At 39.6% G+C, this 26,681-nt stretch overlaps 1 protein-coding gene across 4 annotated transcripts in view; it reads right to left on the bottom strand.

The window, feature by feature from the left end:
- CDK6 (cyclin dependent kinase 6) overlaps positions 1 to 26,681 on the bottom strand; it is a 239,780-nt gene that overhangs the window by 149,314 nt on the left and 63,785 nt on the right. For all 4 annotated transcript variants that reach the window (XM_081800539.1, XM_081800540.1, XM_081800541.1 and 1 more), the window contains exon 3: positions 24,350 to 24,485. In XM_081800539.1, the coding sequence (XP_081656665.1) occupies positions 24,350 to 24,485 (136 nt within the window). The remainder of the gene's footprint in view (positions 1 to 24,349; positions 24,486 to 26,681) is intronic.

Here is a 26,681-nt window from a genome sequence, read left to right as displayed (position 1 = left end):
CTCCCCTCTAGAACCTTCAGTTTGTTTTTCAGAGTCCATCGTCTCTCATGGTTCGTCTAACCCCTCTGATTTCCCCTGCTTCATTCTTCCCCTCCTGCTACCTTCTTCTTCTTTTTTTTTCTTAACATATATTGCATTATTTCAAAACCACATTTATATAGCCTTTGGGAAGTCCACCAGACTATAATACTAGGACTTGAGTTACTGTTCTAGCACCAGTTCTAACTACATGACTTTGGGCAGCTCACCCTACTACTGTGGGCCTCATTTCCTTAAATGTACTGTGTGGAAACTGGGCTATATACATTCCATGGCATTTTCCAATTTTGAAAATTTTTAAAATTTCACTAATTTGTGGACAAGTGATGTCTTCAACCCTCTAAAAACACCCTCCTGAGTAGATTTAAAATGATTCCTCCAGTTTTATTGACACTTTTAATTGACAGATCCTACTAGATAAACTTGGTCAACTTCTTGAGATTTCAAGGTGAGTTGGTACTATATCATATTTAGAAAATTACAAGGAAGAGTAAGATGGTACTGGTCTGTACGTACACCCTCTGTAAAGAGTAACACAGAGTCATGATGACAGATCCATACTGCAACAAACCATTTCTGAAGAAAAGTAGAACAAAGAAGTGGATTTATGTCACGTGGTAGAAGGTGGGCCTTTTAACATTCTAGTCGCCTTCGGGGACCTGACGGACCAACTAGATTGCTGCCTTTGGGAAAATCTGTCCTGTTATATTTGCAATGGAAATTTCAAGCAGATTCTAATAGATTTTTACAAGGTGTGCTTTGGTTTAGTGCAGCTGTCACCATATAAGAATTTACCTGGCATAAATTAAGGTTTTTAAAAAAGGACTTGCTGATATTTAATGAAAGATTTTATAATGGCTTATTAAAATAATTCCTAAATTTTGGATTACTAGCTAAACAACTATAATATCTATCTTCTATAGGGGCACTGTATTTGCTCCTTACAAAAGTTGATAGTAAAAATTACAGCCTGGGAGGCCTTCCTATTTCTAACAAAGGAAATAGACACAGATTCTAATATCTACAAGACAAAGTAAACAAAGAAATCCCAGGAGTGGTTTCTGAACTGCTTGGGGGAACAATGCAATACAATCATTCCTTCAGAATACTAAGACTCTATTTTCAGTGGTCTCTCACAATCTTCATTTGTTCTCAAGTAAAAGCATTAAATACTAAGTCACACAAGAAAAACTGCTAAGAAGTCTTCAGGTGATAATGAATCTTCTTTTTCAGATATTAGATTATGACTGATATTTTAAGGAGAAAAGGAGTGGGAATGGGATACATTTTTGTCTTGAACTAAGCTAGGGTCTAATTCACAACTGTGTTAAAATTTGCCTGTCATTCTCCCGGAATTGAAAAGAAAAAAAAAAAAAAAAGGAAAAGGCAGGATCCTTTCACTGGAGAGAAGAGAACTTCACTAGAGATTATCCTCATGGGGACTCTTTTCTCTGGGAAAACCTGTATGGCAAAAGCAACCAGGAACGAGTGACAACTGACAGATTTCTGAGGAAACATCATAAAAGTAGTGATCACGTAGGCAGTTCTGCCAACTTTTTACAGGATTCTTATGTTAAAGAAACAAGCTGTATCTCTGAAAACATGCTATGTATTCCTTAATGGTTTAAAAGTAAATCTGCAGAAATAAGAGGATATTCTTCTTAACTCTGCATCTAATTTTAGAGGTGTTAAACAAAACATAATCTATGAAATGAACAGCCAGGGTCTATTGAAAAGCTTTTATTTTGGAATCCCATCACTGACACCATGGGGCTTAATAATAATAATAAAATTAAATGTATCTGTCTTCATTTTCTTTCTGAATTTATTTTATATACTTAGAGGCTTATAATAATTAAAATTATAAAAATAAATTGCCTTAATGACCCGGAGGGTATAGAAATACTAAAACATTTATGTAAATAGGACTTACTCATTAAATAGCACTGACAAAGCCATATAAATTATATTTAATTCTACTATGGTGACTTAGATGAAAACCGTCTAGTGGATTGTGCAAGAGTCACAAATCTAGCTCCTGGCTTTTTACTTGTGTGAACTTGGGCAAGTCATTAATTAGCTGGTTGTGCCAACTCCCTCCATCTGTAAAATGAGGACAGTGCTACTTCTCAACTGCACGAGAATGTCACAGGCTCAGCTTCGAGAAGCTTCCTCCAGAATTTAATCCTTTTAAAAAGCCAAACCCAATTAAGATATAAATGTACAGGAAATATTAATTCTCCTTAAATTTGCAGACTAGCTAATGTCTTCCAATGGCATTATTGAAGTTGAACTCTTCAACTGTTCATGAAAATAGTCACGCTTATTGATTCCCTAGGCTTGTGTTTAACACGAGAGAGAAGGCTGAGGGTGAACAGGGGATAAGTTCTGGGGAATAGAATGCAGTGAATCATTAGGACTAGAAGTGAAACGAAACGCTATACCAAATCCTGTCAAAATGTTAGAACTTAAAATGAGAAGCTACTTTTTCCCGTGAGAACTCGGTAATTATAATTTTAATGAATACTAGGAAAGATTTTCAAGTTCTTGGTTGACAAGTAAATGTAAGTATTTTCAATGAAATTTGCCATTTTTTAAAATATAGCACTATTAATTAATTCCAAAACCCAGAGAATTTTTATGGAATTACATATTACGGACACATGACTACCAAAGTGGTTCATCATGATTGGTGTTATGATTCTGAATGCCACGGGAGTTAGTAATGATTCGGTGACTTCCCATGAAATTCAATCCAGTGTTTTTTTTTTTTTGTCAAATTGGCTCATCACTGTTCACTAAATTGGTATTTTCTCTACTATCCTGTTTCCAATCATCTGGTATTCCCTCTGGAGCCTACACAATCTTCAGGTATGGGCTTTAATTAAAGCCTGACATTGTATGACAGATCCTGAAATCAGGCCTAAGAAACTATTTTGACAAAACAATGCTATTTAAACATGAGTAAGTAAGGGCAGATGGGTGGCTCAGCTGGTTAAGCGTCTGCCTTTGGCTCAGGTCATGATCCCAGAGTCCTGGGATTGAGCCCCACGTCGGGCTCTCTGCGAAATGGGGAGCTTGCTTTTTCACCTCCCTCTGCCTGCCGCTCCCCCTGAGCTTGTGCTTTCTCTCTGTCAGATAAATAAATAAAATCTTTAAAAAATAATAAAATAAACATGAATAAGTATAATTTAGTTCCTGTTTTCCTTTTTAACTGAAATAAAAATCTCCTTTATAGTGAATAAATCCATTTCTGAACATCAAAATGTGACATTTATTAGCTTATTAAATTATATGCTTCAATATTCACCTAAGCTCAAGCAGAAGTTAATTACCGATTATCCCTAAAATCAGAGTTCAATAACATGAATAACAGAAAAACTCACATATAGTCTACCCATCTACAAGACAGGAAGAGACCCCATAGTTAGGGACTGAACATATATTCACATGAACTCACATTTATATATACTTCACTGATTCTCCTTTGCAATCTAGTATGTAAAATATTATGAATACCTAAAGAGGCAAATCTCCCTGTCTATATAATATTTTGACATTAAAATTAAGAAATATTTTTCATGTGTTACTAGATACATTTAAAATTGGACAGGAAGACTGTCTTTTAAAATTAGTATCTCTTGCTCCAACAGGGCCAACTTAAAATGGGTATATCACATGTCAGCCTGACATCATGGCAGAAGTTGACTGTGGCTTTACTGAAGACTGTCACCTCTACCCCAGATTTGTGGTTCCCTCCTACTCCCTGCTGTCAACAGGGCGGGGGGACCCCTCTGTTGCGGCTGAGATTGGCCAGGACTCCTGGTGGTGTACTGAGTCAGCCTATGGAACGATATGAACAGTTTACCTGGGCAGGAGAGACTTGAGTTCTCTCTGCTTCACTGTGAGATCTCAGATAAGTCCCTAACCAATCTGAGCTTCTGTTTTTCAATCTATAAAATGAGGGTCTTCGACTAGATGATGCGATAGAATTGGAACAGCTCTAACATTAATCAGTGACACTATCTCCAAGTTGCCCTTGGTGATCATGCTACCTCTTCTTCTCCAGAGCAAAGAGATGAAGTCCAGATACCATGACACAGTGTTACTTCGACTCAGTCATCCTCCTGGATGCCTCTAGCCCTCACTTAAAATTATGTTAAATGGTGCCAGAATTTTCCTCAGTAACATTAAGTAAGAACTCCGTGAAATCCAAAGTGTGATTATTCCCTCCAACGGCTTGTCCTCAGTGCAATCACACAGGCAACCCTCAGCTCCTAGTCGTACGATCATCACTGCTGATCACTTTCAGAACACCTGTCTGATAAACACTCATCCCCCTCGAGCAAAACGGTATCTTTTCAGAAGAGAAACATTCCAAGGACACAAATATGAACTCAGTACCTGTTGGAGGTTAAAAACTGTAATAAACATTCTCTATTTTTCTCTAAACCACTTCTAATGATGAGTTCAGACAAATAAATTTCAACAAACACAGTTCCACATGGAACCATCTCATTATCCATCCTTCTATAACGGCAATCCGATTTTTGTGGGGGAAAAAAAAAAATCTACTCCAATGCAAAGTATGTGCTTACAAAGGTCAGTCAGGACTCACACCTTAAGCATTTCAATTTTTCAAAAAATAAAAACAGTTTTTGGAAGCTTCTAATTTATCTCAGAGTTTTCTTTGCTCATCTTGGACGGCCCTCCTCCTCTAAAACTGGCTCTCGTTCACCCAAGTGCTGGTCTGTGTTCTCAAAGCCGCCATAGCTCTTGGTGAAGTCGGCTTGACAAAAGTCAGTCGGCAAGATGGATCTCTTTGGAAATGGAAGCTGTCTGGAGCCCACCAATTTTAACGACTTGGGTTTGAACCGAAGAGGAGTTTATTGCCCTCCAGCCCCCTTCCCTGGGGCAGTAAATTACCCACGATTAAAGGGCCAGTTTCCCCTCACCCTCCTTGCCTCCACCACTCCCCTCTGCTCCCAGCGAAAGCATAAAAAACGCTCCCCAAAGGACAAAACCTGCCACCAAGGCAGCAGCGCTGTGGTAATTTCCCAAGGCATTATGATTGATAATGATCAGCCGAGCGTGGGATAATAGCTCCCCTTAATTTACCGGTCCCTTTGAAGGGTTAAAATCTGGCAGATGTTGATAGCTGACACTTCTTGCTAACAGGAAAGACACATTGCTGTGGGGCCCACTTCTAGGCTTTCCCGTCCCTGCAGCTGTCTGTGTAGAGCTAATTGTATCCACTTGTTTAACCTCGGGGAACGTCTGGAGGGGACCCAGTGCCACAAGGGTACCTTTTTTTTTTTTTTTAACGGTCATTTCCTCTCTGGTGTAACTTGCATGACAGTATGTGACAAGCAGAAATTAATGGGGACACTGCTGTGCCAATTCCTCTTGAATTGCTGACACTGACTACAGGCTGCCTGTTTGCCACCCAGCCAAGACCTCACATGAAACATGGCGAGGGGCCCACAGCTCTATTCACCAACCAGCCAGCTGGTCAGTGATGACAGGAACGGCAGCAACGGAGCGCGCACAACCCCGGAAGAAAACGCTTTACAAACCGCTTCCAACCAAGGACGGACGTAGCACTTGCCGGGAGTTCATATGCCGCCTTATTTTCCTGAGTGACAAACCGCAAGACTCCCAGGTGCAAACAAAAGTACTTTAGATGGAAGAAGTACTCCTCTCCCCAGGCCTTCTCAGGTTTGGGGCAGGAACATCATTCAGGCAAAGGGAAGCCACGGGAGAATCATCTCCAAGGAGGCTTTTCCAGCAGGCAGCTTCCAGGAAGTCCTAGGAGCTAACAGGGTATCTCTTGCCTCTAGCTAACTACCATGGTGCTGTCCAGTTTAAAAATTCTATGCCCGGGGGTCTCTTTCACTCTTTCTCACACATACAAGCACACACACAAAAGAATCTCGAGTTCAAGCCACTATTTGTCTGCAACGTTTTACAAGGTTGGGGAATCTGCCCCAACCTTGGCAAGATCCACTTTCTCCTCTTAATAGAATCAGAAATCAGACTCTGCCGGTGGTCACTTAAAATGGTGGCTCTGTTAGAGATTAGGCCCTGCTGATTTCGGCTCAAACAAATAAAGGCTCATAAAATAAAAAACAAAAACAAAAGCAGGCATGGTAGAAAAGTCACCTAACCATGATCTTGGGTACAACTCAAAAAGTCAAGTTTAGGGAGAAACACGGAAAGCTGTAATAGGAAAACTGTACTGCTTCGTGTTTTTTAACAAACTTGGGAAGCCCTAAGGGCATTTCAAAAAGGCACAACAAAGAGGCTCCTCAATTTTGTGTCTGGACATGGCATGGAGTGAAATTTTGGTGCTCTGAAGTAGTGGATACTCTCATAAAAACAAGAATCTATTCAACTCACTTTTTTCTTCCATCCAAAGTTTTAAAGTGTCCTAGATGATGTCAAGATGTAGCCAGTTTCTGAGAAACTGAGAAACACTCACAGCAACCAGGGGATCCAGCAAATGAACAATGTGCAGATTTTGGTGTAAGTTAGACAGGCCTCGCATTTTTTGGCGGGGCGGGGGGAGGCGGGGAATAAAGGGGGAAGAGAACACAATAACCTATGGCATTACCGAGCGGACCCTGCAGAATGTGAGGACGTGTGCATCCACTTCCGAGGGAACCTCTCAAAGCCAACGTGAGAGTGGTGGCCTCAGGATGGTCATTCTTTGGCCACAAAGAGTTAGTTGCAGGGAACAGTCACTCTATCTTTCCACCAGTAAATGGAATTAATAAAATTCTCCAACTCACCCTGACAAGAAGCACAAGACCAGAGAGAGAATGAAATAGTATGCATGGCCGCCCTTCACCAAATAGTGGACGGGCTGTTATTTCTGTAAATATAATGTGTGAGAGATCTACTGCATTTAGGAAAGGTATAAAATGTTTCTAACTCAGAACTGGACCATCGGTCTGGAAAAAACACAGAGCAAGAGGTTATGGAAATGGAAATGCTAATTTCTTAAACATATTTCTAAAATATACTACATAATGCTATATAATGAACTACATAGTACTCTACCGAGCCTTTTAATTTTGGGAAGATTTACTTATTTGAGAGAGAGAGAGCAGGAGGGAGGAGCAGAGAAGAGGGGTAAGCAGATTCCCCTCTGAGCACAGAGCCCAATGCAGGGCTTGATCTCAGGACCCTGAGATCATGACTTGGGCCGAAATCAAGACAAACCAAGTCAAACCAAGTCAAACGCTTAACCAACTGAGCCACCCAGGCACCCCTGTAGTATTATACTGAACCTTTTTGAAACAGTCATTGCCAGCATAGTCTTTAAGGACCCCTGCTTTCTGATCACAAAGTAGTATTTTTTTTTAAAGATTTGATTTATTTATTTGAGAGAGAGAGCGAGAGAGCACAAGCAGGGAGGAGAGGGAGAAGCAGGTTCCCCGTGAGCAGGGAGCCCAATGTGGGGCTCGATCCCAGGACCCCGAGACCATGACCTGAGCCAAAGGCAGACGCCCAACCGACTGAGCCACCCAGGTGACCAGACAAAGTAGTATTTTAATGAAAATTCAAACATTCTGAAACCAAGGGATGCTGAGAACATACTATCTAAATAATAGGTCATTATGGCCAAGATCCATGTGGAAATGTTAATAGATAGGAATCCCATTCAACTTCAGACATTCTCTCTTATGTGACAACTGGATGGTATGAATTGGAATCTCTCAGAATCAATTCTGCAAATATTACAGGTGAAATGTGCAGGTGAAATCCTGAGCTTGAGGTGTGATGCCCACAGGCTCTGCTGCAGCTCTGCAGCCTCCCACCAAAGGCTCTGTCAAGAGGGGTGCTTTGGGGGGTGCGTCTCACCTCATTTCCCATTAACTATTATTTGCACTTATGAATTTAGCTCCAGCTTACATTTCTGAACTCCCAAGTTTTTCCAGACTATAAATACCCAATTTAACAATGCCAGAAGGAGTAAAAGAACTCTGCATGTGTAATTTCATTACAGAGACATGTTCTAGAAATGCATATTTTTAAGTTAAACAGGGGATACCTGTACTTATTAAAATAGTCTCTCTCAGCTCAAATGCCACATTATAGTGGTCAACAAGCTGCACAGCTTGTTAAAGGCTATCCACCAGCACACACGTTTGATTTATGAGTTAGGGAACTACGAACCGTATTTTAAAAGGCAATCCAGCAAGCGGCTGGATATAACATTTCCAGGCTTCCCAGCCCTTCTGGATGCTTCGTTAGGCCTCTTATCAGAACAAGAAGAATAGAGATCTCTGTTATGGCTTTCCTGTGGCAAGTAAAAGACAAGGCGATGATTTTCCAGTCCATTTCCCCTGGCAACATGCTCATCAATCACCAGAGGCTAGAACTTTGTTATTTTGACTAGAGGAAAGAGAGCTCAGTGGTTTCTAGCCCAGTGAAATGAGGCTCTCTCCTGTGCGATCAATGCTTTAGGTTACTATCAAGGGTGTGTTGCCTCTACCTTGAGAATATTTGCCTTTGATGGCTTATGGCTCACAGGGCTCAGCTGAACACAGCAATTTTACCTACTGTACAGATGATTCAGGCTGGGATAAAGCTAGTTTGAAAGCTTGCTTGGTGATGCCACTTTTCTAAACCCAACAAGGGGACTACCAAAGCTGCAGGTACTGGTCTATTTTCATCTTCATATGTTCAAAAGGAGTACAATGGAAAAGGATGACAGACTTTAAAGGAAGACCCCCTCCCCCCCCGCCCAAAATTTAGAAAATAATAAACATACACCCAAATTCCATTTGGCATCACTTTCCCCCCTTTAACTTTGAAGAAATACAGGTTGTCTTAAGTGTTATTCATGTTACTGTAAGGGCAAATGTGTGTTCCAAAGATCAGGGTTAGCACTTCGAGTCTCAAATATCTTACTTCAGGAAAAATTGGAAAGACATCTGACAACCCTTCATTAAATTAATTTTGCATTCATAATATCTATTTCTGGGTAATCTCCTTGTACAGGCCAATCCAGGGTTTGAAAGAAACGTTACCTTTTTTTTTTTTTTTTAAAGCAGGTACAGAATAAACACAAATGTCCAAAAAAGCCTTTGCTTAACTATACAATGTTAAATGTTATGAGCTCATTTTAACAAGAGAATGAAAAGTTGATTTTAGGTAAAAAATAGTGAAAACATTCAATGTGCATTAAAGAAACCCACACCTATGCCTGCCACCGTAGTACAAACAGACTTGTAACTTCATTCTGTAGAGTTTACTACTCAGTAGTAATTACCTCCATTTACAATCAAGTGAAATTCCTCCATAGCCCAATTTTACTATTTAATGGTAAAATGACAGTAAGATTAAAGGAGACAACAATGGTGTCAGTAAATCTTATTAGAAAACCTATCATTTTTTTTCTACTTTCAATGTTTGTCATTTTATCAATATCAGCATCAACAGGCATGTACTAAATGCTTTTAATGTATATACACTGATTATTTTACAAAATTGGTCTTATTGTGTTGCCTAACAGCAAAGGAAATGATACTATGTTACTATTCTTATGCTGGGCTATAAAGAAAAGATTCAGATGTAAACTTAAACTCCTCTGTAAGAGAGGGTATTTCCCCATAAAAAAACACCCTTGTTGGATTATAAGAATATTAGGTTGAATCATATGAAATTACTGTTTTTGTAGGGCAAAGCAGTCGACTACTGGCAATTCATATGGCTTCGTGTAGTAATAGTACATGCTCACTTTAGACCATAAATATAAACAACCCGTAATACCTCCACAGAGATATACACTATTATTAGTATTTTAGTATGTTTCCTTCTAGTTTTCTATACATGTACCTGAGATGGACTTCAAACTTAGGATATTATATAAACAGTTTGGAGCTTGTCTTTCTTTGGGCAATTATTCTTCAAAAATATGATTTTTTTTTGCAAAAATCATTGTAGATGAATTTTCATAATTTATTTAATCTTAGTACATCCTCCTTTTTCATGTGTATTTCTCTGATTATTTGTAAGGTTGAGTATTTCCCCTATGTTTCATCCATTCTGTGTAGATGTATTTCTTCATGACTCTGTGCATATTCCTTCTCCATATCTAAACTGGGTAAATTCTTATTAGATTATAAAAGCTTTTTTTTTTTTATTAAAAATTTTATTTATTTGACAGAGAGACACAGCGAGAGAGGGAACACAAGCAGAGGGAGTGGGAGAGGGAGAAGCAGGCTTCCCGTGGAGCAGGGAGCCCGATGCGGGGCTTGATCCCAGGACCCTGGGATCGTGACCTGAGCCGAAGGCAGACGCTTAACGACTGAGCCACCCAGGCGCCCCAGATTATAAAAGCTTTTTATATGTTAAGGATACTAAACTTGTCACATTTTTATAAATATTTTATTTGCCTTTTAGTTTTATTTATAATAATTTAAGTTTAAAATTTTTATAGTCTAATCCATGAATAGTTTCCTTTGTTATAATATCTAGTGCTTTGCTTAGAAAACTCTACTCCCAGATCGGATATTTGCTTATACGTTATCCTATTCATTAAAAAAATTAATAGTGACCCCCCATACACATATGCCTTTTTAAACTATAAAGTGTTTATTAGACTTTATACAAAACCGTAAAAGAGGGCACTTGCTTGGTATCCAAAGCTGAAAGTGCTGTCTTCAGCCTCCTAACCAGCACTAAATGTTACTAAATCATGCCTGTTTCTAGCAAAATTTACAAGCAAACTCAGCTGTCTCTTTCCTAAGGAAAATTTCCTGCTGTACAAAGGGTTACCTCTGAACAGTATCTCCATTATTTCACCCATGACTCCATTCCTAATTTTCTGTTTTCTGGCAGCTGCTGTCTGACTTACAAATAATGCGTGTCTTTGTTTAGAGTTCCCTAAAAAAACTGTATATTCTAAATGTGGAAGAAAGCTCAATTTATTTTACTTTGAAACCTGAGAAATCAATAACATGAACCATATGTTAATTATGGAACTCAGTGATAAATAAAGTAAGAAGGTCCTGAGAAACCTTGCTGGTGAAAGTGATGGTAGAATTGAAACAGAAAAGGAAAGAAGTCCTTTCTCTCAGTGGGTGATGCTTTCATAAATCTCTCTGCTTGGGAGGATACCAAAATGCAACTCTTTTCTTTAATTCATTCTAATGTAATTTATATTTCACTTTCTTCCAGTTCCTAAGTGCTTTCAATCAAGGCCTGAACAGCAATGATGAGATGCACGTCAAGGGCCATTAGTACAGTTGCCACATTTAGAACGGATGATGTTAAAGACAAAACTTAGCCGATATTTTTGTCCTTCTATGTCATTTACTGGCATTCATATAGTTTTTGCACTGAAGACATGAATCAACCAATCCTTTAAATCTGGTTGAAAATATTAAAGAACTAATTAGGTTTACAAGATAAATTGCTGTGATTGGGAATAAGAATAATGTAATGTTTCAGATATTTATACGTAATCACATGCTTTTTAAAAAACTACTTTTGGGGGGGTTATTGTGGGTTATAAATTTCTTCTTTTTCCCTGAGACCTATTCAATTAATTCTCCTTTCGTTACCACCATCTTATTTCTTCCCTTTCTTGTACCCCATCCTGCTGACAGGAATATATTTTCACAGGAGGGGGCAGAGGGAAGCGGGGCCCTTGCCTACGGCCTTTACACCAAATTAGTCTCAACAAACACTTCAGGTCTTCAGCTATGGGTGATGTGAATTTCTCAGTCCCAGATTTGAACATTAAAACATCATATATAAGTGATATTAAAATGTCAACAAGGAGCACTTCAAGTGTTCATTCCATACTAACCATATCCAAAGAACATCTTAAACTGAGGATAACTGTTTCCAGATCAATCAAAATCTGATTGCTCAATGTAGACTTAATTAACCTGTAATGTCACAGTTCCCAAACTTAATTCATAGTGAAACCTCCTGTGCCCTGTGGTCCCCAATTTCCTGCTATGTTCTATTTTAGCTTTCCAATCTAAAAGTGGTATGACTATACTAGAATAGAATGATAAATATTTCTTTGGTTTTGTCCAAGAAAGGAAAAATGAACAAGTATGGTTAGGGACAGCAGACAGCAATGGTAAATATAAAAATCAACAAAGCTACCAGCTTATATTTGTTAAAAGCTTATAACGACATGATCTCAGGGTTCTGGGATCGAGCCCCGCGTCGGCTCTGTGCTCAGTGGGGAGTCTGCTGGAGATTCCCTCCTTCCACTTCCCTTTGTCCCCCACCCCTGCTCATGTACCCTCTCTTTCTCTCTCAAATAAATATTTAAAAAAAAAAGCTTATAATGATAACTGGAAGAATTTCTGAGCACTCATTGCTTCTAATACATGTGCCTCAAAGGAAGTACCTGAATACTATGTCTGGCACTGCTGTCCGTGCTAAAAAAGCTATCATCCACCTAACTTTCACATGGCTTTGGTTCCTTATCTATAAAACACGGTTAAGAGTTCTGAACCAGTTACACACTTGCAAGTCTGGTAACAGTTTATTAATTCAAGACCACAGACAACTGTGAAAACATAAGCGAAATGAAACAAAAAGCATCTTTCAAAGGTCAAATCATGATGTGTCATGAACAATTTTTTTTAAAGAATAAGATTTTAGGGTGGCTTAAGAATTTCTAGTTAGAATTCTCATATTCCTAAGTGTTTTCTTTTTAATTTTTATTAGCGAGTTAGCATTTGCCAAGAGAACATCTTAAGGAATAAAACCTTGGTGTTTTGGTTTTATTTATTTATTTATTTATTTGAGAGAGAGAATGAGATAGAGAGCATGAGAGGAGGGAGGTTCAGAGAGAGAAGCAGACTCCCTGACAAGCAGGGAGCCCGATGCGGGACTCGATCCTGGGACTCCAGGATCATGACCTGAGCCGAAGGCAGTCGCTTAACCAACTGAGCCACCCAGGCACCCTGGTTTTTTTTTAAAGATTTTATTTATTTATTTGACAGAGAGAAAGAGAGCGAGCGTGAGAGCGAGCCTGAGCAGGGGAAGCGGCAGAGGGAGAGGGAGAAGCAGGGAGCCCGATGTGGGGCTCAACCTCAGGACCCTGAGATCATGACCTGAGCCGAAGGCAGATGCTTAACCAACTGAGCCACCCAGACACTCCTAAAACCTCGGTGTTATTAAGCAGGTGTTGTATGTATGGGTGACTTTAGTTAAAATGCCACACCTGACTTCACCTGGGCTTAGATTTGAACCTTCTTGTGGCTGGGGTTACCCAGGCACAGCAAGCAAATATTCCAGAGGTTTGAGTCATCTCAGAATGTATTCCATTCCCCATTCCAGTCTTGTCATACGTCACACAGAAGGAGAGTATTTTTTTAAACTGCAGTGTCTATAAGCATCACCAGAGGGTACTTACTAGAGGAACTGGTTAGGGCAGGACTACTGTTTTTATTTATTTGTTTGTTTGTTTATTTATATTTCTTTTATTTTTATTTTTTTTATTATGTTAGGCACCATACAGTACTTCATTAGTTTTGATATAGTGTGCACCTGAGGCAAGCAGTTATGTGGGTGATTCATGACTACACTTGGAGAAACAGAGCATCATGTTTACCTAACTTCATTAACCCTTTATTAGAGAGAACTCATGTTCTACAAAATTTGTTGGGTTTAGTCTATTTTCCAGGCATCTAAATTAAGCTTACCATTGTATGGTAGTAGCGAGAATTTTTAGAGATTAGATTTATACTTGATTATTTCTAATATTCAAGGAATTATCTTTCACTTCCTAAGACTTCAAGTGTCACAGTATCCAGATGCTTGGCCATCAGGCCCTGATTTAGATACAGAAGTCCAAATTCAGGTCAAACTCTCCTCATTTGATATTCTACTGGAGTCGAACTTTTTGGAGAATTTTGCTCTTTGAGAATGATGAGAAAGAGGAAAAGCAGAACGAGAGGAATCGCAACAATATTTCATACACTGGAAGTATTTGATTCTTATGACCGCCACTATCAGGTTTTCAAGGGTTCGTTACACAAGTGTTTGTGAAAGCATTATTCATTTGACAAATATTTACCAGAACCAAGAATGATTTTCTTAACTGCAATGAAAGGATTGATTAGTCCTTTCCACCTTGCTTAGGAATGAGGAATAAAATACCATCTTAGATAACTGATAGATACCATCTTTATATGCCTTTCACTAATTTAAAATGCACTGATTGTAAATTGTTAAGCAATCGCTCTAGCAGAATGGTGCTTTCTTAACTTCCAAACTCCACAATGCATATGAGTTATCTGCAATTTTTGGATAAGAAGGATAAAAATGCAAATGAATAAACACAGGAGAGTATTTCCAATTAGATTTTGTAAAGTAACTTAACTTCAAAGCTGCTACTTCTCCTGGTGGGGATAGGGAGGAACTTTGCACATGATCCTGAATATATCTTTACAGCAAACTTAGCTTCAAATTTTAAAAAATGTGTAACTACTGAATTATCTTTTAGATATATATCCCTGGGAGATGAGAATAGGGTCTGCGATTCATCGCATCCATCATTCTCTTCATTGGATTTGGTTTCCCATCCTTAGAATCCAACACTGAAAGACGATAATTTCTGGAATTTTGTTAAGTTAGTACTATATGAACAGAAAAAATATTTTATAGTTCTAGCGGAGATCAGTTATTGGTTTTAGACTACATCTAAACCAAGCCAATGAAGCAAATCCTTAGTTACAATGTGGATAATCGTAACGCCCCTGCCCATCATAAAGAGTTGAATGTGAAAGCACAAAGTGCATGTACTGATGTCCTATGTATGTGTGTATGCATATTTACATATAAAATCTATCCTTGAAAAAATACAATTTAATCACTTGTACAATGGGTTAAATGATTCCTACATTTCAGAATTAGTTAGAGGATTAGTGAGGTAAGCACGTTAGTATAGTGACCAACATATGTTTACTGAGTGTCCCTTACATTCTAGACAGTATGCTAACACTGGGTAAGTGCAATAAGCTAGAGTCCTGACTTCAAAGCTCTTACCTTCTAGTTGGGAAAGACAAACACATATAAAAAATGAATGAGATCATTTCAGCTCAGTGTTATGAAGAAGATAAAACAGAACCATGTGGGAGGGAGAGGCGTGGAACATTCCAAACAGCACGAACAGTCAGTACATACACTCTGAGCTGGAAGCATGGCGGAAGAACAGAAAGAAAGCAAGTGTGGCCAAAGAACAGTGAACCAGAAGGGTGGAGGCAGATTGGAATTTGGAGGGTATAGTTAGAAAGAGCCCTAGATCATGTAGGACTTTTGATTTTATTCTACAGGTCATAGGAAACCACTGGAGAAAAGTTTTCAACAGGGGAGTAACACTTTGACTTATGTTTTTTAGTAAGGTCCCTCTGGTTGTTACACTGAGGATGATCGATAAAGGGGCAGGAATGGAAGCCAGCATATTGGGTTAGGAAGCTGGTTTGATGGGTTAGACTAGAGCTTTAGCAGTAAAGATACTGAAAAGTAGTTGGGCTGGGGATATCTTTGGGGGCTAAAGCCAAAAGTACTTGCTAATGGACTGGATGAAGGCTGTGAAGGAAAGCAAGAAACCAAGAATAATGCCTAGGTTTAGGGCTCAAACAATGGGGGTCAATGGGGAAGGCTTCAACTGGGAAGAGGATCCTTGGGCAATGTTTTGGTTATGAGATATCATATGGTGCATTTAGAGCATGGGGGGGGAGGTCAGGCTGGAGGATATATGATACCTGAAGATTGTGGATTGAATGACATCACCTGGCCAGAAAGTATAGAAACGAAGAAAAGAGGGCTGAGGGTGAAGCCTTGAATGTTCCAACATTTAGAGGAAGAGAGCCAGCAAAAAGACTATAACCGGGGAGCTTAGGCACATGCTAAATTTAGATGAGGAATATCCCTCTTCTATGCAGAGCATCCCTCTGCTATGGGTCCCCATGGTGATGCACACTGGGTATACACAGCCTGCAACTTTTTAATGGGCTCTATAAACAGATTCAATGCCTAAGGTGAAGAAACATTTTCTAAAGCGATTCCAACTTACCTGTTATTAGCTTGATGAAAGTGTCATTTGCTTATTTTAGTGAGTCAGTATTTAAGTGAGTCAGTCTTACCTTTAGAAAGACACTAGCTTTTTTTTTTTTTTAACCCCTATTTCCTGTTAGAAAAAAAAAAATCCAAACCACTAAATAACTGTTATAGTTTATTACATACTTGTAGATAATCATGTACTTGCATAATTCTGTTCTTTTTCTCCTGTTTTCAGCTACTCCAGGGCTTGGGAAACTGCCTAAGGATTTCCTTCTGGGGGAGTCCTCAAAATCTAGATTATCTAAATATGTTCTCCGTGAAGAAGTTTCTTGATTCATTGGAAGTTACCACACACTTATAGCTCATACACTCTGTATTTCCCTCAAAATTTGGGGAAAACTCAGGGCTGACTCACTTCCTTCTGACGATCTCTCCTACTGGAGGTCGATGGCCAACTGCGGGTGCTACTCTGCGGGCCACTTAACTCTTCCTCAGAGCAAGGCAGCTGATGTTCCTCTTAAAGATATTCCCTCCCAGTTGTGTGTGTCTGTGTCAGGAGAGCACATACATAGGGAAGGGTGTGGTCTGTGTGGGGACAACACTTCTGTTAGGTCAAAAGACTATATTTGAAGCTGACTTTCCATAGGAAAAAACTATAATCTAGGATGCATTCCTGATGGCAAGTCCAGATGCCTGCTTTAAAAAAAAAAATAGAATGCCTCCAAGCAAAATGGTTTAAATACACCATGAGTGACGTGCCTTTTTTTTAAAAAATATTTATTTATTTATTTATTAAAGATTTTATTTATTTGACAGAGAGAGACACAGCGAGAGAGGGAACACAAGCAGGGGGAGTGGGAGAGGGAGAAGCAGGCTTCCCGCCAAGCAGGGAGCCCGATGCGGGGCTCGATCCCAGGACGCCGGGATCATGACCTGAGCCGAAGGCAGATGCCCAACGACTGAGCCACTCATGTGCCCCTAAAGATTTATTTATTTATTTTAGAGAGAGAAAGAGAGACAGCGAGTGAGCGAGAGAGAGCGAGAGTGAGCACAGGGGAGGGGCAGAGGGAGAGAGAGAATATCAAGCAGACTCCTACTGATCGAGAAGCCCCACACAGGGCTCCATCCCATAACCCTGAGATCATGACCTGAGCCAAAATCAAGAGTTGGACGCCTGGGGTGCCTGGGTGGCTCAGTCGTTAAGCGTCTGCCTTCAGCTCGGGTCATGATCCCAGGGTCCTGGGATCGAGCCCCACATGGGGCTCCCTGCTCAGCGGGAAGCCTGCTTCTCCCTTTCCCACTCCCCCGCTTGTGTTCCCTCTCTCGCTGTCTCTCTCTGTCTGTTAAATAAATAAATAAAATTTAAAAAAAAAAAAAGAAAAAATGGGGAATTCTTAAAAAAAAAAAAAAAAAAAGAGTTGGACGCCTAACCAACTGAGCCACCCAGGCACCCTGAATGCTGTGCTTCTTATAAGCATAATAAGGGTCTAGAATGTGCATACATGGATTAGACAAAACACCATAACGGCGGATCCCGTAAAGTATTACATCAATGTGGAAAGGTAGCGGAACTAAAATGAAAGACTCCTAGGACACAGGCTGGAGAGAGTCCAAAGCCAGGGACAGAAGAGAGGGCTGGTGCAGAGCTATGCAGAACCAGGTAAGGGCGCCTCGGTGGCTCAGCTGGTTAAGTGGAAAGTGGGGGTGTGGGGACAGTGATGGTGGGAGGAGCAGTGGAGGGAAAGGGCATAGGGAACACAGGATCTTGAGTACTAAGAAGAAAATTTACTGTCTGGGAAACAGCACTGGTGAGCAATGAACCCAAGTGATCCAACCGTACCATAGGAGTGAACTCTTTAAGTTAAATTGCTCTAAGCTGAGGCCCATCCTAGAGTAAAAATCAACACTGGCATGACTGACCTATGAGGTCCTTTGCCCCAGAACTAGTGTTATTACGACACTGTACTTTGCTTATTAAAATTAATTTTATTAAACAGTCCTCTCAGGCATCTTTCACATATGCATTTTCTTTTGAAATTACTTCATGTTACTACAAAAAGCAGCATTAAACACAAGGACAGATGTGTGTGTGCATGTGTGTTTTTAAAAACATGGTCTATTCAATTAGTCCAGCCATGATATTAGATGGAAAAAAATGTCCTTCCAGGATCCTTATCGTTATTGTGGAGTATGTGTTCTTTGAATTTCTTGCCTTGTTTTTGGGATCACCTTATTATGCAACATCTGCTCTGAATTTCAAATGTGATAAACAGAGTATGAGTGTCGGTGGCAGATGGCTAATGACCAGCAGCGACAGGGCATTCAAGCCTGCCTTGTTTTCTCAGAAGCGATATTTTCATGTTAATTTGCTCTGTGTCCTGCAAAGATGAGACAAATCACCTGCTCATAATTCAGGGAAAGTAAAGACCACCAGGAGCTGAGAGGGGGTAAAGGCTCGATTCCTTTAGGGGTGAGAGGAGAGAAGGGTCTGGGAGACTCTTCCTCATTTGCAGTGGAGGGGGACCCATCAGTCACTTTGCATTATGTCAGATGGAGAAAGATGAATCAGCCCTGGGCATCCCATACTGACACCAGAGCCACTGTTTACTGCAAGCAGATATTATTCATGAAAACAGACATTTCCCAGAGGCAGAAAACAGGTGCTATTAAGAGTGTGTGTCAGTCTCTGAAGTCTGGGTTTTGTAAAATAAATCTAATAGTATATTTTATCTCCTAGTGAAAAGATTACAACCAACAGAAATCTGTAAGAAACATTCAATTGAAGATAAAATGAAATCTAATTCACAGGGAAAATGACCCACACAGACACATAAACCTTGAGCTTTTTGGCCTTCTCAAGCCCTATAGAATTCATTTATCACAGAAATACATAAGTAAAATGTAATTTTTATTCCAAGATTGAGTCATACAAAGGGGCCATATGGTCCTGAACTAAAAGAGCCCTGTCCTATTTTGGAGAGGCAGCTGATCTCTTCTGACTGATCTTTCAGTGCCTTGAATTTCTAACTTGTGAAATTATACTGCCAATTTCATCAAACATGTCATATGCACAGAATGTCCAAAGAAAGATATTAGGTTCTCAAGAGGGAGTTTATAAGATGTTGAGAAGCCAGGTCATATACTAGCAAATACACCGTACCATTATAGGCAAGCCTAAGTACCAAATGAGTAGTTCAGTAAAACAGGGCATTTCATTTTAAAACCCTATAAACCTCCTTAAGGAACAAGGAGACAGATTTTATTTATAGGTTCTTTCTGATTCCCTCTCATAGGGCAGCAGATAAAGGCATGAAAGAGAAAAAAAATCTGGAAGCCCCCTTTTCCCATAAAGCCCTCATAAATAAAAAGTGCTATATTAAGCACAGAAACTCTAAATTTATCATGAACCCTAAAAAAAAAAAAAAAAGCCAATCATTAAGGTGTCAATTGTCTCATAAGTTAAAGCATGGAAGTCCCAGAAGACAATGTCACATCTCAAAGAAAAATAAAGATGGCACTGAATTTGCCCATAATCAAGTAAACTGAAAGATAACATTCTGAATTAGAAAGAGGAAAACTAGATACTAGATAAGTCTATGAGGCAAAATGTGAGTATCTGTTGACTTCCAAGTACAGCAGTCAGCAGGCTCCTCTAAACAAATGTCATTATCAACACCAACGGATGTGCCTTACAATGTCAAGAAGAGGTGACGAAGACCTCGAGATGAAGTATGCATTAGATGTAGACATGTGGGGCGCCTGGGTGGCTCAGTTGGTTAAGCGACTGCCTTCGGCTCAGGTCATGATCCCGGAATCCCGGGATCGAGTCCCGCATCGGGCTCCCTGCTCGGCGGGGAGTCTGCTTCTCCCTCTGACCCTCCCCCCTCTCATGGGCTCTCTCTCATTCTCTCTCTCTCAAATAATAAATAAAATCTTAAAAAAAAAATCTTAAAAAAAAAGATGTAGACATGTGTTTATTTATTTATATTTTTAGAGAAGGTGTATTTTATTTTATTTTTTTTTAAAGATTTTATTTATTTATTTGACAGAGAGAGACACAGCGAGAGAGGGAACACAAGCAGGGGGAGTGGGAGAGGCAGAAGCAGGCTTCCCGCAGAGCAGGGAGTCTGATGCGGGGCTCGATCCCAGGACCCTGGGATCATGACCTGAGCCGAAGGCAGACACTTAACGACTGAGCCACCCATGCACCCGAGTAAGGTGTATTTTAAAATGTTGGAAGGAACCACCCGTGATTTTATTTTATTCTCATGAGCCTCTCAATGGCAATTTCCCGTTCAGGCCTATACCATACTTCACACTTACTTTATCAAAGCCTGACATGAATACCACGCAGTAATCGCAGGCTTCTCCCAGTGAGTTCACCCGACCATCAACCTTCACAAATACTTAGGGCTTCAGGGTGCTTTTCTAATTTTTTAAAAAATAACAAATGGTATTTAAAAGAATTTGAAAAATTGTTACGTGATCTATGTAACAAGCAGATCAAATAAGCCCTTCCTGGGTTCTTTTTTTTTTTTTTTAAGATTTTATTTATTTATTTGACAGAGACACAGTGAGAGAGGGAACACAAGCAGGGGAAGTGAGAGAGGGAGAAGCAGGCTTCCCGCGGAGCAGGGAGCCCGATGCGGGGCTCGATCCCAGGACCCCAGGATCATGACCTGAGCCAAAGGCAGACGCTTAATGACTGAGCCACCCAGGCGCCCCCTGGGTTCTTTTCTAATAAACATGTTGATGAAAATACTAAACAAAAAGATTTTACCTCTGTCATACCTACTCAGAGACCATGGAGCATTCCAGTTTTACCCAAGTTCTGCTCACCTCCTGTAATTTATGTCCTGAGCGGGCACTAGAATATCCTGAACTTAAGTGGGTAACCGGTAAACAGCGCCCCAGAAAACGTGGTGGAGGGCAGGGCATTGAGGAAAATTCCCTTAGCTTAAATGATCTCATAGGAGGTCTTTTCTTGATTTTTCTGTTTTATATCTATTTCATTTTAAGATTTTTTGCATATTTATAATTATTTTACAATATGGCATGTTCTGACACTTGCAAGACAATGTCAGTACTAATATCTGTGTTTTTGAAGAACATTTTATAAAATATTTTGGTACCATAATACAAAGAATCAGCTGTAGACTGTGCTCATTCATAAGTGTTTTTTTTTTTTTTTTAACCTGAAAACACTCCCTAAACTATTGAAATAACCATAAGAAAGTGTGTACCACATGCTTCTGGGTGTACTTTATCTCTTCTAAGGTCCTTGAGAGTAAGCTTCTTGACTAATTCATCTTTATGTTCCCCAAAGCACAAAACTCTGTAAATATTCAATAAATATTTGTACCAATATACTCAGAAAAACTCTTATTACACAAAACATTCTATATAAGAATCCAATTGTTCTCCCAATAGGTTGTTCATAATAACAATACTCTCTTGATCTAGTTATCTGGTTATTGAGACTGCCTATAAATAAACCTATACAAAAACAAAATATTTGTTTTCTGGCTGAGTCCTTACAAAATTCAATTAACCAGAACCCCAACTAACCAGAACCCCAACTAACCAGAAACTAACAGATGTTTATCCTGAATACCAACTTTTTTTTTTTAGATTTTATTTATTTATTTATTTGTCAGAGAGAGAGAGAGAAAGAAAGAGCAAACACAAGCAGGGGGAGAAGCAGGCAGAGGGAGAAAGAAGCAGACTCCCACTGGGCAGGGAGCTCTATGCATAACTCGATCCCAAGACCCTAAGATCATGACCTGAGCCAAAGGCAGATACTTAACGGACTGAGCCACCCAGGCATCCCCACCCTCAAGAATTCCCCCCAACCTGGGGTGCTTGGGTGGCTCAGTCCGTTAAGCATCCAACTCTAGATTTTGGCTCAGGTCATGATCTCAGGGTCAAGAGACTAAGCCCTGCATTGGGCTCCACACTGGGGCGTAGAGCCTGCTTAAGATTCTCCCTCTCACTCTGCACCCACCCCACCACACCCACACCCTCTCTCTCTCTCAAAAAAAAAAAGAGAAAGAAAGAAAGAAAGAAGAAAGAATTCCCCCCAACCCACTTCGTTTCTACACCTGCCTGATCAAACTTTAGCACAATGCATCACTCTGGCTTATCAACCATTTTAACTACACAGATACTTTTGTAAATGATTCCACTCAGCAGCCTCTATTGCCAGAAGAATTTAATGTGCAGCTCAAGTTATCTGTGCAAGTGGTAACGTATGGCATAAATATATAGTTACCTTGTCTTGCTGCTTAAAAATGACCCTCCCCTCAAAATAATTTTGAACTTAGAACTAACTACATCCGAAGAAGCTGATGATGTTTCTGACAGTATACATTTAAGCTGTTGGAAGTAATTTAAAAATAATTTTAAAATAATCATATCTGAAGAAAGGTTGTTAGTGTGTCTTATTTATTGAGTACTTATGTGTAAAGATCATTGCATAGCGAATGTCAGGATACCAAGATGAATGAATATGGACATAAATAATCACAATTAAAGGTAGAAAATAGGACCAAGAGGGGGAGATGTGTAGAACCAGCGCTGTAAGACCAATGAGACTGCATCCAGCTATAAAAGCTGATCAAATGCTATCTGGGGTGGGCCTCATATTTCAGCAGATAGTTATTGGTGGAGGGGGGCAAAGAAATGACACTGAGGAGGGGGACCACATAGGTAGGAAATCATGAATCACACAAAGAGTCTAATTTGGCAGACAGAGTCCATGAGAAGGGGCTATGCCCTGCAGGATGAACAAGGGGTTTCAGACAAACTCATAGAGGAGAGAACTGAAGCCACACTGGACTAGAAAGTGAGAGGAAAGAGGGGTGCAGGGATAGAGGAGAAGAGGGCCAAGAACAGGTAAGAAGGAATACCTACATTCACTTTTTTAAAAACATTTTATTCATTTATTTAGAGAGCATGTGCACGTGAGCCGGGGGGGGAGGGGCAGAGGGAGAGAGATCATCTCAAGCTGACTCTGTGCTGAGCCCACTCGGGGCTTGATTTCATGACCCTGACATCATAACCTGAGCTGAAATCAAGAATCAGGCACTTAACTGACTGAGCCAACCGGGCACCGCAGGAATACCTACATTTCAAGGGCCTTCAAGTCCCTGAAACTGCTGAGGAAGAAATGAGTGCACTACTGAGCATCATATTCTTTTATGGAAGGCAGATGGGAACATAAACCCTTTATCAATCTAAAACCAAAGGAATAAATCATTCAGTATGTCAAGTTCTAAATGTGTCAGTATCTAAAAACACCACCTAGCTATCACGAAAAGACAAGATAAAGTATTTCCAGCTATTACCTCCTATCTAAAATGATGCTGAATTTTAGAACCCACTTCTAAACAATGAATGATTAGGTAAGGAGTCTGTTTAGTTAAGTCACCTAAAACACATAAATGAAAGAAAGGGTCTTCATGAAGACCTGCATGCGATGCTCATTGATCTAAGAGATGTACTGGGAAGTTCCACTAAGCAGAACGGAAGTATGACCAACAAAACTTCCTACGCAGGTTTTTCCGTTAGATTTAAAGGAAGAAAGGACTTCTGGTCAATCCAGCACATCTAGCTTGCTGATCTCTAAGGAGTCTTAAGTCATCCCTGAATCCCAAGGGTTTAGGATAGTGGGGTACTGTGGCTTCCTATAAGTGTTTCATGAATGAGAAAAAAAATGGAGAAAGAAGGGCCTAAGAACCATATTTCAGATTTACATAGTATAATTTACATCCTGGAGTCAGTATACAATTATAATATGCAATATGCTTATGCCTGAAGTTTCAAATTATGTCCCTCAGAGTCTGTGAATGATCAGAAAAAGACTGAGCTGTATTCATGACACTATACCTTCTAAAGTTAGGGCCAGATAATGTACATATAGATACTTTTCAGTAGTTTTAATATGTATTAAAACTAAAAAGGTTTTTTTCACTGAGTCCTAAAATTAATGAACTAGAATTTATCTCATTCTTTGAACATCTCACTTAGTTGATATACTTAATTATATACTGAGTTCCAAAAGCTCTAATTCTGTCAATATTTTAAGTAAGCTCTACACCCAACGTGGGCCTTGAACTCACGACCCTGAGATCAAGAGTCACATGCTCTACTGATTGAGCCAGCTAGGCGCCTCTCTGGCAATTTTCATATGTAAGAAATGCGATTGCTTAATGGTCTATAATAGTGTGACTATTTAATCAAGCAGAAAGATGATTCTTGGTACCTTTATGGTTTCAGTGGGCACTCCAGGCTCCGGGACTTTATCCAAGTAAGTGGTCAAGTCTTGATCAACATGTTCAAACACTAATGTCAGTTTGGTTTCTCTGTCTGTCCGTGACACTGTGCATACATCAAACAACCTAAAAGAAAAAAGAAAGAGATATTAAGTAGGCGACAATAAGCAAAGAAGTAACCTGTATGTCTTACATATATCCTGCAATTCAATCATACAATAGGAAAAAAAAAATACCAGTGTTCATCATAGTGATAATATGTAAGGATGCCTAATGGGATCTGATACTCTAATAGCAATATGAGATTCAGGAGAGAAGCACTTGATTAAGTGAGGACAAAATCCATAGCAGCAAAGAGAAAACAACATGACTGGAGAGTAAGAATGTCTGCCTGGAGAGTTTCCTTAGTTAAGACCTTACTTACGTACAACTTGCCAACAGAGATAGTTTAAAAAACTGCAGCCTAGGAAAAATATGGTTCTTCTTAGCACACAGTTCAAGAATTATTAAAGAGACAGATTAAGCATTCTTTGGAGATGCTGGACTCTACAGTGAAGATTTTCCTGGAATTTAAGGTGTTACAATCATGCCTGTGAAAATAAGGATGATGAAATACAGAGAAATTTGGGTTATTTCTAAGAGGGACTTCTCATCCTGGTGAATCAAATCATTTCCCTGGAAAGGACATAAATTCTTGGTTTAAAAATTCCAAATATCATGCTAATGAAAACTGAAATTTTAACATTTTTGGGGGGAGAGAAGGGGTATTTGAAACTGCATTAGTAAGCTCCATTACCTTTAACTGATACACAGTAAAAGACTTTATAATTAAGTTTGGATGGGTGAATCTAATGTCTTCCATACAATTCCATGACTAAGTCAAAATTCAAGTTTTAAAATAAGTGAAGCCTTCAGTAGGCAAAAGCATTTTCAAGCCCAAGGACAAATTCTTCTTTACTTTCAGCCACACACAGGACGCTATCCAGCACATGAGATGCTCACCACATGTTTGAATAATTAAACAAACCACCTGTAAACAAGCTGTAAGTAATTTGACAAGAATGTAATATAAATACTAAGAAAAGGCTAATAAAATGCTATTCTTAGTCTTTTCTTTCATTTTTAAAAACCGAATAAACACTCTTTCTTTCTCTCCAAAGAAACTAACTACAAATGTGCATATAACCCGTCACTAAAATGCAGAGTTGACTCTCAATTATGTACTTTGTATTATTACCTCTGTTGAATTTTTAATGCCGAGCTGGTTCACCAGGCCACCCCACTGCATTTCTGGGCTAAATGGGGCCCCACAACATTTGGTACTTCTCTGTGAATTTAAACTAAGCTTTAAAATAAACTAAAGAACAGTGTAATTAAGTTAAATCTGGTGGGATGGACACCGCCACCAACCACACACACTTCACAGCCAGATCACGCTACTTTTTAATTATGGGCAGGTTGGGATGAGTTCTACAACTCCACCAAAATCAATTAAGATCAACTGAATTTCTTCTCACGTTTATTTACTTCTAAATATTCCAATTTCTAAGTTTTAAAGATTTTATTATTTATTTGAGAGAGAGCGAGAGTGTGTGTGTACACACACACACACACACACACACACACACACGCACGCCTGTGAGCAGGGGGAGAGGGGCAGAGGGGGAGGGAGAGGGAGAGAGAGAGAGAATCTGAAGCAGAGTTGAGCCCGACTGGGGTGGATCCCAGGACCATGAGATGATGACCTGAGCTGAAACCAACAGTCGGACGCCCAACTGACTAAGCCACCCAGGTGCCCCTGATTTCTAAGTTTTATTTAAAAAACATTTTTTTTAAGATTTTATTTATTTATTTGAGAGAGAGAGCACGAGAGCAAGGTGAGGGGCAGAGGGAGATGCAGGCTTCCCGCTGAGCAGGGAGCCCGATGCGGGGCTCGATCCTGGGATTCTGGGATCATGACCTGAGCCGAAGGCAGATGCTTAACCAACTAAGCCATCCAGGTGCCCTGATTTCTAAGTTTTAATCATCTACTTCTGAACTTGATTTTTTTCAAATTCCAAAGTCTTCTGATGTCACTAATGTGACTTATTCTGGAAAACTATTCTAATAAAGTAAAAGCTCCTAATAAATTTATTAAAGATAAATCATCATATGAGTGCCATACTATGACAATGATGATCACTATCATGCATGAATTCGACACCTGGGAAGTTTATCAAAACTACTTCAGTTTGGTAGAATGAACCCATTTATTAATGGGCTCCTTTGAACCACCTTCTTTCCATTATAAAACCCACATACTTTGCCAGCTTCACTTTTTTT

Source organism: Leptonychotes weddellii, chromosome 12 (genome assembly GCF_054177405.1).
Source record: "Leptonychotes weddellii isolate Sample4059 chromosome 12, ASM5417740v2, whole genome shotgun sequence".
NCBI lineage: Eukaryota > Metazoa > Chordata > Mammalia > Carnivora > Phocidae > Leptonychotes > Leptonychotes weddellii.
Note: the sequence above shows the minus strand (reverse complement) of the source record. Positions and strands in the feature narration are given on the sequence as shown.